The sequence below is a fragment of the Mobula hypostoma genome, chromosome X2 (assembly GCF_963921235.1).
Source record: "Mobula hypostoma chromosome X2, sMobHyp1.1, whole genome shotgun sequence".
NCBI lineage: Eukaryota > Metazoa > Chordata > Chondrichthyes > Myliobatiformes > Myliobatidae > Mobula > Mobula hypostoma.
Window position 1 is genome coordinate 8,028,712 of NC_086129.1, and position 14,770 is coordinate 8,043,481.

The window sequence follows — 14,770 nt, forward strand, 5'->3', positions numbered from 1 at the left end:
CAGCAAGCAAAAGTATTTCATAAACTTTGGGGAGCGGATTTGAAAAAGCAGCTTTATGAATCAGCACTGAAATCTTTGAATGAAGCCATTGGTGTATGGTAAGAATTTCAATGCTGAGATTCCACGGACTATGTGGAAAGTTTTGGTGCACTTGTGAATGAGACAAAATAATTACAGTGGTTGTGGTATCTAATGAATAATCAGCAGAAGCGCACTAGATCCTTCAATCCTCCTCTGCCACCAAATTGATGATGGTTGTGACTTATTATCACCTACCAGCAGTATCCTGTGACTCCCCTGCTTACAAAAGATATCTGCCTCTGTCATAAATATTCAAAGCTGCCTGCAGCTCCCTTTGAAAAGGAGAGATCCAACTACACATAACCTGAAAATAAATTTCATCTCATCTTCCTCTTAAGTGAGGCCTTGTACTTAAATAGTGACCTTATGTAGTAGCTTTCCCTTAAGATTCACCCATTTATTTACTTGTCACTCGTGCAAGTCCCTCAGTCTCCTAAATTCCAGCAAATAAAAGCCGAGCCTCTCCTTTGCCTCCTAATTTAAATGCAGCGGAAAGAATTCTCTCTTCGCCCAGTCTTTGGGTTCAGTATTGGTAATTTTGCAAACATGCACAAGCTGGGGGAAGTGCCGGGTTGTGATTTCATGTTGAATGTTTATAGAAGAGTTGATCATAGTGCATTTTAATCTTTTCTATTTGTCTAATTTATCAAAAATAAATGAGATATCACAAATTACTGAGCTCTTTCTCTTGTTTAATTTCTTCCCAATCCTGCAAGATCTTTTTGTGTATTCTGTGATAGTTTAATCATTTGAAGTTCTTAAAACAATTTTGTAAGACAACTTTTGGATTATTATTAAAATATTACTAGAGAGTTAATTTAAAATTTGTTACCTTTCATCCATCATTATAGTATTTTATTAACAGAAACTCTGGTATGATTTATGATTTTGGTAATCTTGTGTAATATCGTTGTGCTTAAAACTGATTAGCATACTTTTCTTTCCAGTGCCTTCAACCATTTGCTATATGAGAAAAGATCTTATTGTTATTTGCAACTGTGTCAATACAAGTAAGCCTGTGCTCTTTGTCAGTATTCTTTCTTTACTAAAATGTAGTTCCAGATGGGATACAACTTTTGGAAAAAACAGTTCTTCGAAATGTAATGGTACAGTGGCATGCAAAAGTTTGGGTACCCCAGTCAGAATTTCTGTTACTGTGAATAGCTAAGCGAGTAAAAGATGAACTGATTTCCAAAAGGCATAAAGTTAAAGGTGATACATTTCTTTAATATTTTAAGCAAGAAAACTTTTTTATTTCCATCTTTTACAGTTTCAAAATAACAAAAAAGGAAAAGGGCCTGAAGCAAAAGTTTGGGCACCCTGCATGGCAGTACTTAGTAACACCCCTTTTGGCAATTATCACAGCTTGTAAACGCTTTTTGTAGCCAACTAAGAGTCTTTCAATTCTTGTTTGGGGGATTTTTGCCCATTCTTCCTTGCAAAGGCTTCTAGTTCTATGAGATTCTTGGGCCCTCTTGCATGCACTGCTCTTTTGAGGTCTATCCACAGATTTTCGATGATTGGTCAGGGGACTGTGAGGGCCATGGCAAAACCTGCAGCTTGCGCCTCTTGAGGTAGTCCATTGTGTATTTTGAGGTGTGTTTAGGATCATTATCCTGTTGTAGAAGCCATCCTCTTTTCATCTTTGGCTTTTTTACAGACGGTGTGATGTTTGCTTCCAGAATTTACTGGTATTTAATTGAATTAATTCTTCCCCCTACCAGTAAATGTTCCCTGTGTCACTGGCTGCAACACAATCCCAAGGCATAATCAATCCACCCCCATGCCTAACAGTTCTTTTCATGAAATTCTGCACCCTTTTTTCTCCAAACATACCTTTGCTCATTGGGGCCAAAAAGTTCTATTTTAACTTCATCAGTCCACAGGACTTGTTTCCAAAATGCATCAGGCTTCTTTAGATGTTCCTTTGAACCTTTTGAATAGAACTGTGTCATCTTTAACTTTATGCCTTTTGGAAATCAAATCAGTTCATCTTTTACTCACTTAGCTATTCACAGTAACAGAAATTTTGACCAGGGGTGCCCAATCTTTTGCATGCCACTGTATGTGAGAGATGTGAAGTAGTATTGGGGGCATTTCCGAAGTCGTTGTTTTTGTCTATTAGGTTGAAAGTAAAGGATTAAGCAATGTGATTTAACATATAGGACTGTTTGGGATTGTATGTTTGTTCATTTCTGGCTTGGACTAGAGTAAATTCAGAAATAAGCATTTAAACATATACTTTGGGAACATTTGGTTCATCTTGTGAGTCTTGGGCTAATTTTACACTGAACTGCTATTACATTGCTCTTTGTTAAGGAATGAACTATTCCCATATACATGAAAGGGACTCTTAGATCCATTCACATTACGTTAACAAATAACACACCCAAGGATGTGCCCGCAAGTGTCGCCAAACATTCCAGCGCCAATTATTTTGTAGAGTTTTCTTGTTCAGAGAATTCAAGAATGCTGGATGATTAATTTTGTTGAGTAACAATATGGTATGCTGGCTAAAAATGCAGATCATTAAAGTTAATCTCAGTATTTTTTATTATTACTAATACAGTGTTGTGCATATATTTCACATTGGGCTGCTTTCTGCTTTGCAGAAAAGCCTGGAGTGATGCAAAACGGTGCACTGTCCTGAAACCTCATTCCATAGAGGTGAGTAAAACTTGATAGTTAAGTCTTACTGAGGAAAAGCTGAAGAAAGTTGTAAACTGTGCCTACATGAGTACTAGCCTCCCCAGGATTGAGAACATCTCCAGATGATGATACCTCAAAAAGGTGGCGTCCATCATTAAGGATACCAAACGCTCAGGAATGCCGTCTTCACAATGCTACCATTCAGGAGAAGGTACAGGAGCCTGAAGACACATATTTCAGGAACAGCATCCCGTCCACAATCAGATTTCTGAATGGGCAAAGAACCTGTGAAAACTACCTCACTTTTTTCCCTCTCTTCTTGCTTATTTAATTTAACTTTTTTATATATACTTATTGTAATTTATAATTTTATTATAAAGCACCACTTCACAAAACAACAAATTTCACAACATACAGTGGCATGCAGAAGTTTGGGAACCCCTGGTCAAATTTCTGCTATTGTGAATAGCTAAGTGAGTAAAAGATGACCTGATTTCCAAAAGTCATAAAGTTAAAGATGACACATTTCTTTAATATTTTAAGCAAGATTACTTTTTTATTTCCATCTTTTACAGTTTCAAACTAACAAGAAAGGAAAAGGGCCCGAAGCTAAAGTTTGGGTACCCTGCATGGTCAGTACTTAGTAACACCCCCTTTGGCAAGTATCACAGCTTGTAAACGCTTTTTGTAAGCAGCTAAGAGTCTTTCAATGCTTGTTTGGGGGATTTTCGCCCATTCTTCCTTGCAAAAGGCTTCCAGTTCTATGAGATTTTTGGGCCGTCTTGCATGCACTGCTGTTTTGCGGTCTATCCACAGATTTTCGATGATGTTTAGGTCGGGGGACTGTGAGGGCCATGGCAAAACCTTCAGCTTGCGCCTCTTGAGGTAGTCCATTGTGGATTTTGAGGTGTGTTTAGGATCATTATCTTGTTGTAGAACCATCCTGTTTTCATCTTCAGCTTTTTGACAGACAGTGTGATGTTTGCTTCCAGAATTTGCTGGTATTTAATTGAATTCATTCTTCCCTCTACCAGTGAAATGTTCCCACTGGCTGCAACACAAGCCCAAAGCATGATCGATCCACCCCCTTGCTTAACAGTTGGAGAGGTGTTCTCTTCATGAAATTCTGCATCCTTTTTTCTCCAAACATACCTTTGCTCATTTCAGCCAAAAAGTTCTATTTCAACTTCATCAGTCCACAGGACTTGTTTCCAAAATGCATCAGGCTTGTTTAGATGTTCCTTTGAACCTTTTGAATAGAACTTTTTTGGCCGTCTGTGAAAAAGCTGAAGATGAAAAGGGGATGGTTTCTACAACAGGATAATGATCCTAACCACACCTCAAAATCCACAATGGACTACCTCAAGAGGCGCAAGCTGCAGGTTTGCCATGGCTCTCACAGTCCCCTGACCGAAACATCATCGAAAATCTGTGGATAGACCTCCAAGGAGCAGTGCATGCAAGACGGCCCAAGAATCTCACAGAACTAGAAGCCTTTTGCAAGGAAGAATGGGCAAAAGTTCCCCAAACAAGAATTGAAAGACTCTTAGCTGGCTACAGAAAGCATTTACAAGCTGTGAAATCAGGTCATCTTTTACTCGCTTAGCTATTCACATTAACAGAAATTTTGACCAGGGGTGCCCAAACTTCGGCATGCGACTGTATACCAGTGATATTAAACCTGATTCTGATTCTAAATGCTTCCCTCCTTTAGGGGCATTATCTGTTTGCGGGAGCTCTGTGTGGAAAAGGATGGTATACACGTGCTCTGAAGGCCAATTCCTTGGCTATTCAAGCATGTCAGAGGAAACGAATGAATGTCAAAGGTTTGACAGAGCAGCGAGAGCTCATTCAAACTGAGCAAGTACTTTCATCAAAAGGTTAGTCCCTAGTCCTATGCCAGGGGCTCCCAACCTGGGGTCCACGGGCTTCATGCCTAATGGTATTAGTCCCATGGTATAAGAAAGGTTGGGAACCCCTGATCTACTCGATGTATTTGCATGTTGCAGAAAAGCTGAGGAAATGATGATGAAGGTTATACTGTAATGAGTACAGGTTTCCCCCGCTACCTGAAGGTAGAGCGTTCCTATGAAACTGTTCGTAAGCCGGAATGTCGTAAAGTGAATAAGCAATTACCATTTATGGGAAAAACTTGAGCGTTCCCAGACCCAAAAAATAACCTACAAAATCATGCCAAATAACACATAAAACCTAAAATAACAGTAAGATATAGTAAAAGCAGGAATGATATGATAAATACACAGCCTATATAAAGTAGAATTACTTTTCTGCAGCACTGTCTAGCGCAGCGAAAATCTCACGGAAGCGCTCTCGGCAGAAACATTCTCTCCAGTAACCTTTAAGCTGTGAAGCTGCAAAATCATACCAAATAACACATAAAAATACACTGCCTATATAAAGTAGAAATAATGTATGTACAGTGTAGTTTCACTTACCGGAATCAGGAAGACTCCAGTAAATTGCAGTTTTGTCACAGTTAAACACTTGCTTATACGAATAACCTGTAATCTGTAATTATTTTCTTCAGTTCTGCTGGGAATTTTTCGACAGCTTCAGTATCAGCCGAAGCACTCTCTCCGGTAAATGTTAAACTATGAAGCTGCCCTCACCTCAGAAACCGATCAAACCACCCATGACTACCTTTAAATTCCACTTTCGCAACACTTTTATCACCATCGTCCAGTGCTTTCTGTTTCAGCTTATTAAAAAGACTGACTGATTTCTCCTTAAGTATAAGAAAACTTAACAGAACACAACGCTTTGTACACCCATCAATCCACTCAAGCAAATAGACTTTCCATTTTATCCATTATTGGATGCGGGCTAAGAGAGTCCACTTTGCTACGAGCAAAACCAACAGTAACATCGGCAGCTTTCAAAATCCTTTCTCTCTGCGTATAAATAGTGCGAATGGTGGACGCAGGCAAGTTCAATGCGCAGACAATGTCCTGACTTTGGCGAAACGCTTAATTATGTCTACTTTTACACTAAGTGTAACACCCTTATGAGGTCTTTTAGGCTTTTCCGATACCTTAGAACTCATCTTGCTAACGGATGCACAAAATAAATCGAGATAAAGCACGTGTTTAAGCAATGGCGGCTAGAATGCGGTTCCGGGGGAGCAGCTTGGCTGTTCGGGCGCACGCTGCTTTTTCGTAACAGTGAAAACACCTGTTAGCGAAAACAGGTATCTAATGTAGGTCTTTCGTAACAGCAAGGCGTCATAAAGCGCACTTTCGGAAACCGGGGGCCACCTGTATTGATCAACACGGGGAAGGAATTTTTTATGTTCAAATTAGGAATTGATTTTGTGATTGAAAGGTTTAATATTGAGTTGCCCTGATGAAGAGTCTCAGTTCGAAATATTATCTGTTTATTCCTTTGTATAGATGCTGCCTGACCTGGATTCCTCCAGGATTTTGTGTGTGTTACTCAACATTTTCAGCATCTACAGAATCTCTTGTGTTAATATAATTTACACATTGTAATATTCTTTCATGTTAAAAATTCATTGGATATGGTCAAATTGTGTCATTATTAAAATAATTAAATATCTAAAATTTTCATTTTACGACTTTTATGTAAGGATATTCCATTTAATGCATATGATGTCGTGTGAGCCCTTGGTTTAAATTGTCCAATAGGGCACGATTGGCAGGTATCTCACCTGAATCATGAACTTTAATTTAGTCTGTTTTTGCTGGTTGAAATGCTGAAATATGTACTCAGTGGCCACTTTATTTGATGTAGTAGGTACCTGAGGCCATGTTTGTGGTCTTTTGCTGCTGTAGCCCATCCATGTTAAGATTCGGCCTGTTGTGCATTCAGAGATGCTCTTCTGCACACCACTGTTGTAACTCGTGGTTACTTGAGTCACTGTCACCTTCCTGTCAGCTTGAACCAGTCTGGCCATTCTCCTCTGACTTCTCTCATTAACAAGGTGTTTTCACCGCAGAACTGCCGCTCACTGGATGTCTTTTTGTTTTTCACACCGTTTCCTGTAAACTCTAAAGACTTTTGTGCATGAAAATCCCAGGAGATCAGTAGTTTCTGAGATACTCAAACCACCCCACCTGGCACCAACCATCATTCCATGGTCAAAGTCATATTTGTTCCCCATTCTGATGTTTGGTCTCAACAGCAACTGAACCTCTTCTTCTATTTCCTGCTGTTTAGACGCATCTAGGCATATTGTAGCCCTCCGCAGGATGTATAATTAATTATAGAACTTCAAGGAACTCAAATTCTTGAATATAAACTAGTCTCACGTATGAACTGAATAATAGACTCTTCAGTCAGATGTTGATTCTCTTGATGGCCAAAGATTTAATAGAACATCAAAATAAATTTAAGCCAGATAGCCTCTTGAACAACATGCTTCTTTCAATTTTGTATCGATTACAGCTCAGCAAAACATGCTGGACTGTCTCTGGACAACCACAGTCACATAATCCAGTAGGATGTTTTCCTATTATCTTTAAATAATAGTTTAGCCCACAATGCCCGAACCTAAGTCTTGTAAATTTCACCATATCTCTACGACTTAAAAGGTAACAGTCTGAGACCTTTTTAACTAGTGGGTGACTAGAAAAATAATGCCTGCCCCTTAATTCATTTTTCCAATCCTCCTGCCACTTCTCTATACCTTTTTTAATCTTACTTCTCCATTCTGCTCTGCCTAGGGGAACTCTAATTTCTACTTGCCTGCTCTGTAAGGAAGACTTTGCAATGCCATCCACAATTTCATTTCCCTCCACCCCAGCATGCCCAGGTATCCATGAAAATCTAACTGCACAACCCATCTTCCCCACTCTAAGCAACACTAAGAGAATCTCAATAACTATGTCAGGATGAGCTTTTAATTTACTCCCTTTTATAGCCTCTAAGGCAGCAGCAGAATCCGAACAGATGATAACCCTACGTGGTCGAGAGTCCTCTATCCACCACAAGGCCCAGAGGATTGCTAATAATTCTGTTGCAAAGACAGAAACACCATCTGAAACCCGGTGACCAATCTTAACTCCAAGTTGAGACACATACATCCCAAATCCTGTCGTACTGCTCTCTGGGTCCACTGAGCCATCAGTAAAAATCTTCAGATAAGATCCCCATTTATTATTTAAATATTCATTTGTGATCAACGCTGATGAAATTGCACTGCTTCCTTTAAGCTGAAAAAGGAGGAATAGGTCTACTTCTGGTTCTGGAAGGAGCCAAAAAGGGACGGGTGGCAGGCAAATTTGGCCCACTATGTCTTCCTCAGTCAGTTTCAATTTCACAGCCCAGTTATTAACCAAATCTAAAAATGGGTATCTTTTAATTTTACTTTGATGCTCCGACTTCCCCTGCAAAAGACACTTTGATGGACAGCTGTGATCGAATCCATTTAGTTTTACCCAATACTGCAGGCCCAACTGAATTTGTTTTAAATGCAGAGGCACTTCCCCCATCTCCACACATAATGCCAGGACTGATGTTGTTCTAAAAGCTCCACAACAGAGTCTAAGTGCTTTGGACTGCACTGTGTCTTAGTTTTCCAAGAACTGCCGTAGCAGCGGAATCATAAGCAATACAACCATAATCTATAACTGATCCAATCATAGCTAGATATATTAAGTACCTAGTTTCCTGCCCTGCTCCCCAGTCACATCCAGCAATACTTCTCATAACATTTAAAACTTTCTCACACTTTCCAATTGTTTTATCTATATGAACCCTCCAAGTAAGTCTTTCATCAAACCAGACACCTAAAAACTTGAATACCTTGACTCTTTCTAGTGGAGAATCATATAGACACAATTCAAAATCAGGAATCTTTCTTCTAAAGCCAAAAATCATGTATTTGGACTTAGAAGCAGAAATCCTGAAACCCCATTTGTTAGCCCAGTTTTCAACTGATCTTAAAGCCTTTATACCTGCCTTAATATATACTTGATGTTTCTTCCTCTTTTCCAGATTCCACCATCGTCTGCAAACATTGATTTGCCAAATCCTGTCCCTACCTGATCAAAGATATCATTTATCATGACATTAAAAAGAACTAGACTAATGACACTTCCTTGAGGGGTACCATTATCTATTTTAACTGACTTGGAGCTTGTTCCACCTATTCTTACTTGAATTGTCCTTTCCTTAAGGAAATCTTTGATCCAATTAAACATTCTACCTCTAATTCCCGCATCATAGAGTTTAATAAGCCATCCTTCCGTAGTGAGTCATATGCTCTTTCAATATCTAGAAATACACTTACCATTAGTTCTCCATTTTGAAATGCTTTTTCAATATCACGATCTAAAAGGGCAACAGATTCCATTGTTGATCTTCCAGTTCTAAAACCATTTTGATAGGCAGCAAAATGTCCCTTATTTTCCAAAAAAATAAACAAGTCTGTCGGTGACCATTCGTTCCATAGTTTTACAAAGCATTGACGTTAAAGCTATAGGCCGATACGAGCTAGGACTAGACGCGTCCTTACTTGGCTTTAAAACTGGAACTACCACCGCATGCTTCCATTCTACTGGTAATTTTCCTTCTTTCCACACTGAATTAATAGAAATAATTAATTTCTATTAATACAGAGTCATCTAAATGCTTAAGCAATTCATAACACAGTCCATCCCTACCAGGAGAAGTGTTTGAACCTGATTGGACAGCTTCCTGCAATTCCTGAAGGGAGAAAAACAAATTTATGGAGCTATTATCATCCAAACTCCTGTCTAATTTCCAACTTTCCTTTAATGTAATTTCCTTTCTCAAATCATCTAACTCTCCAGAACTGTGTAACGCTTGGAACACTTCTACAAACATATCAGCCTTCTCCTTATTGGTTACAGCTTCAATATCTCCTTCCTGCGAAGCTGGGATAGATGGTTTCCTATATATCCCTGACATTCTGTGAATGATCGTCCATAGCATTTCGTCCAGGGGCCCAGGGTTCCACAAAATCTTCTCCAACTATCCCTCTTTGCATTTTTAATTACTCTCCTTGCTGCTCTTTCCTTTTTATACTCCATAATATTATCTAACACTGGGTAATTTCTTAATTTCCTGCAAGCTCTATTTCTGTTCCTTACTGCTATAATCACAATTTTTATTCCACCACGGAACTAATACCTAAGCCTTAAGTACATTCCGTAGCGGAATAGTCAACTGAGCAACTTGATGAAGAAGGAAGTCGGAGACTTGGAGCGGGAGTGCGGAGGAAGCCATTTTTGAATTTTTCGGTTTTTTTTTCCATCGGCGTTCAGAGAGGTGGGACTGCGCAGGCATGTGACGTCGGGCAGTGAAGCGCAGAAGATTTAAAAGGAATAGAGCCTTATACAGCGGGCAGTGTAGTTTGCGGGCGGCGGAGTGAGCTGGGAGCAGAGTGAAGGCTTAAGGGCTTCGGCTCAACAGGCTTAGGCGGAAACGGGCGAGGCGAAAAGGGTTTGGTATTCATTTTTTTTTGTTATTTGAGGAGAGGGGCAGTATGAGTGTGAGGGCAGTTTGTTGTTCTTGGTGCCGGATGTGGGAGGCCCTGGAGTCTCCAAGCCTCCTGGACGTCCACATCTGCACCAGGTGCGCTGAGATGCAGCTCCTAAGGGACCGCGTTAGGGAACTGGAGCTGCAGCTCGATGACCTTCGTCTGGTCAGGGAGAGTGAGGAGTTGATAGAGAGGAGTTACAGGCAGGTGGTCACACCAGGGCCACGGGAGGCAGACAAGTGGGTCACGGTTAGGAGGGGGAAGGGGAAGAGTCAGGTAATAGAGAGTACCCCGGTGGCTGTGCCCCTTGACAATAGGTACTCCTGTTTGAGTACTGTTGGGGGCGACAACTTACCTGGGGGAAGCGACAGTGGCCGTGCCTCCGGCACAGAGTCCGGCCCTGTACCTCAGAAGGGTAGGGAAAGGAAGAGGAGGGCAGTTGTAATAGGGGACTCGATAGTAAGGGGGTCAGATAGGCGATTCTGTGGACGCGGTCCAGAGGCCCGGATGGTAGTTTGCCTCCCTGGTGCCAGGGTCCGGGATATTTCTGATCGTGTCCAAGATATCCTGAAGTGGGAGGGAGAGGAGCCAGAGGTCGTGGTACATATAGGTACCAATGACATAGGTAGGAAAAGGGAAGAGGTCCTGAAAGGAGAATATAGGGAGTTAGGAAGGGAGTTGAGAAAAAGGACCGCAAAGGTAGTTATCTCGGGATTACTGCCTGTGCCACGCGACAGTGAGAGTAGGAATGCATTGAGGTGGAGGATAAATGCGTGGCTGAGGGATTGGAGCAGGGGGCAGGGATTCAAGTTTTTGGATCATTGGGACCTCTTTTGGTGCATGTATGACCTGTTCAGAAAGGACGGGTTACACTTGAATCCTAGGGGGACCAATATCCTGGCGGGGAGATTTGCGAGGGCTACTGAGGTGACTTTAAACTAGAATGGTTGTGGGGTGGGAATCAAATTAAAGAGACTTGGAGAGAGGAGGTTAGTTCGCAACGGGGGATGGGAACAAGTGCAGAGAGACAGAAGGGTGTAAAATGAGGGTAGAAGCAAAAAGTAGTAAGGTGAAAAGTAAAAGTGGCAGGCCGGCAAATCCAGGGCAAAAATCAAGAAGGGCCACTTTTCAACATAATTGTATAAGGGCTAAGAGTGTTGTAAAAGCGAGCCTGAAGGCTTTGTGTGTCAATGCAAGGAGCATTCGTAACAAGGTGGATGAATTAAAAGTGCAGATTGTTATTAATGAATATGATATAGTTGGGATCACAGAGACATAGCTCCAGGGTGACCAGGGATGGGAGCTCAACATTCAGGGATATTCAATATTCAGGAGGGATAGACATGAAAGAAAAGGAGGTGGGGTAGCATTGCTGGTTAGAGAGGAGATTAATGTAATAGAAAGGAAGGACATTAGCCAGGAGGACGTGGAATCGATATGGGTAGAGCTGCATAACACTAAGGGGCAGAAAACGCTGGTGGGAGTTGTGTACAGGCCACCTAACAGTAGTAGTGAGGTTGGGGATGGTATTAAACAGGAAATTAGAAATGTATGCAATAAAGGAACAGCAGTTATAATGGGTAACTTCAATCTACATATAGATTGGGTGAACCAAATTGGTAAGGGTGCTGAGGAAGAGGATTTCTTGGAATGTATGCGGGATGGTTTTTTGAACCAACATGTCGAGGAACCAACTAGAGAGCAGGCTATTCTAGACTGGGTATTGAGCAATGAGGAAGGGTGAATTAGCAGTCTTGTCGTGAGAGGCCCCTTGGGTAAGAGTGACCATAATATGGTGGAATTCTTTATTAAGATGGAGAGTGACATAGTTAATTCAGAAACAAAGGTTCTGAACTTAAAGAAGGGTAACTTTGAAGGTATGAGACGTGAATTAGCTAGGATAGACTGGCAAATGACACTTAAAGGATTGACGGTGGATATGCAATGGCAAGCATTTAAAGATCGCATGGATGAACTACAACAATTGTTCATCCCAGTTTGGCAAAAGAATAAATCAGGGGAGGTAGTGCACCCGTGGCTGACAAGGGAAATTAGGGATAGTATCAATTCCAAAGAAGAAGCATACAAATTAGCCAGAAAAAGTGGCTTACCTGAGGACTGGGAGAAATTCGGAGTCCAGCAGAGGAGGACAAAGGGCTTAACTAGGAAAGGGAAAAAAAATTATGAGAGAAAACTGGCAGGGAACATAAAAACTGACTGTAAAAGCTTTTATAGATATGTGAAAAGAAAAAGATTGGTTCAGATAAATGTAGGTCCCCTACAGACAGAAATAGGTGAATTGATTATGGGGAGCAAGGACATGGCAGACGAATTGAATAACTACTTTGGTTCTGTCTTCACTAAGGAGGACATAAATAATCTTCCGGAAATAGTAGGGGATAGAGGGTCCAGTGAGATGGAGGAACTGAGGGAAATACATGTTAGTAGGGAAGTGTTGTTAGGTAAATTGAAGGGATTAAAGGCAGATAAATCCTCAGGGCCAGATGGTCTGCATCCCAGAGTGCTTAAGAAAGTAGCCCAAGAAATAGTGGATGCATTAGTGATAATTTTTCAAAACTCTTTAGATTCTGGACTAGTTCCTGAGGATTGGAAGGCGGCTAATGTAACCCCACTTTTTAAAAAAGGAGGGAGAGAGAAACCGGGGAATTATAGACCGCAAACAACAGGAATTCTGCAGATGCTGGAAATTCAAGCAACATACATCAAAGTTGCTGGTGAACGCAGCAGGCCAGGCAGCATCTATAGGAAGAAGCGCAGTCGACGTTTCAGGCCGAGACCCTTCGTCAGGACTAACTGAAGGAAGAGTGAGTAAGGGATTTGAAAGCTGGAGGGGGAGGGGGAGATGCAAAATGATAGGAGAAGACAGGAGGGGGAGGGATGGAGCCGAGAGCTGGACAGGTGATAGGCAGAAGGGGATACGAGAGGATCATGGGACAGGAGGTCCGGGAAGAAAGACGGGGGGGGGTGACCCAGAGGATGGGCAAGAGGTATATTCAGAGGGACAGACCGGTTAGCCTAACATCGGTGGTGGGGAAACTGCTAGAGTCAGTTACCAAAGATGTGATAACAGCACATTTGGAAAGCGGTGAAATCATCGGACAAAGTCAGCATGGATTTGTGAAAGGAAAATCATGTCTGGCGAATCTCATAGAATTTTTTGAGGATGTAACTAGTAGAGTGGATAGGGGAGAACCAGTGGATGTGGTATATTGGGATTTTCAAAATGCATTTGACAAGGTCCCACACAGGAGGTTAGCGTGCAGACTTAAAGCACACGGTATTGGGGGTAAGGTATTGATGTGGATGGAGAATTGGTTGGCAGACAGGAAGCAAAGAGTGGGAATAAATGGGACCTTTTCAGAATGGCAGGCAGTGACTAGTGGGGTACCGCAAGGCTCAGTGCTGAGACCCCAGTTGTTTGCAATATATATTAATGACTTAGATGAGGGAATTAAATGCAGCATCTCCAAGTTTGTGGATGACACGAAGCTGGGCGGCAGTGTTAGCTGTGAGGAGGATGCTAAGAGGATGCAGGGTGACTTGGATAGGTTAGGTGAGTGGGCAAATTCATGGCAGATGCAATGTAATGTGGATAAATGTGAGGTTATCCACTTTGGTGGCAAAAACAGATTATTATCTGAATGGTGGCCGATTAGGAAAAGCGGAGGTGCAACGAGACCTGGGTGTCATTGTACACCAGTCATTGAAAGTGTGCATGCAGGTACAGCAGGCGGTGAAAAAGGCGAATGGTATGCTGGCATTCATAGCAAGAGGATTCGAGTACAGGAGCAGGGAGATACTACTGCAGTTGTACAAGGCCTTGGTGAGACCACACCTGGAGTATTGTGTGTAGTTTTGGTCCCCTAATCTGAGGAGATACATCCTTGTACAAAGAAGGTTCACCAGATTGATTCCTGGAATGGCAGGACTTTCATATGATGAAAGACTGGATCGACTAGGCTTATACTCATTGGAATTTAGAAGATTGAGGGGGGATTTGATTGAAACATATAAAATCCTAAAGGGATTGGACAGGCTAGGTGCAGGAAGATTGTTCCCGATGTTGGGGAAGTCCAGAATGAGGGGTCACAGTTTGAGGATAAAGGGGAAGCCTTTTAGGACCGAGATGAGGAAAAACTTCTTCACACAGAGAGTGGTGAATCTGTGGAATTCTCTGCCACAGGAAACAGTTGAAACCAGTTCATTGGCTGTATTTAAGAGGGAGTTAGATATGGCCCTTGTGGCTGAAGGGATCAGGGGTATGGAGAGAAGGCAGGTACAGGGTTCTGAGTTGGATGATCAGCCATGATCATACTGAATGGCGGTGCAGGCTCGATGGGCCGAATGGCCTACTCCTGCACCTATTTTCTATGTTTCTATGAATTATAAATAGAGGGATTCATTCCAATCGTCTATGGAGCCCTTGCTGTTAATCTCTTCTATTATATCCACAGCTTTCTGCTGGTACTCATCCTAATGGGCCAAAGAAAAATTATGCCTAGCAGACCTCTCCTCAACTTCTACTATCAAATTTCT

At 41.6% G+C, this 14,770-nt stretch overlaps 1 protein-coding gene across 1 annotated transcript in view; it reads left to right on the forward strand.

Annotated features, from left to right (window-relative positions):
* Positions 1 to 14,770, forward strand: part of LOC134341008 (uncharacterized) — a 257,807-nt gene that overhangs the window by 35,688 nt on the left and 207,349 nt on the right. Inside the window, exons 9-12 of the mRNA XM_063038698.1 lie at positions 4 to 98; positions 1,029 to 1,091; positions 2,694 to 2,748; positions 4,445 to 4,610. Of these exons, the coding sequence (XP_062894768.1) occupies positions 4 to 98; positions 1,029 to 1,091; positions 2,694 to 2,748; positions 4,445 to 4,610 (379 nt within the window). The remainder of the gene's footprint in view (positions 1 to 3; positions 99 to 1,028; positions 1,092 to 2,693; positions 2,749 to 4,444; positions 4,611 to 14,770) is intronic.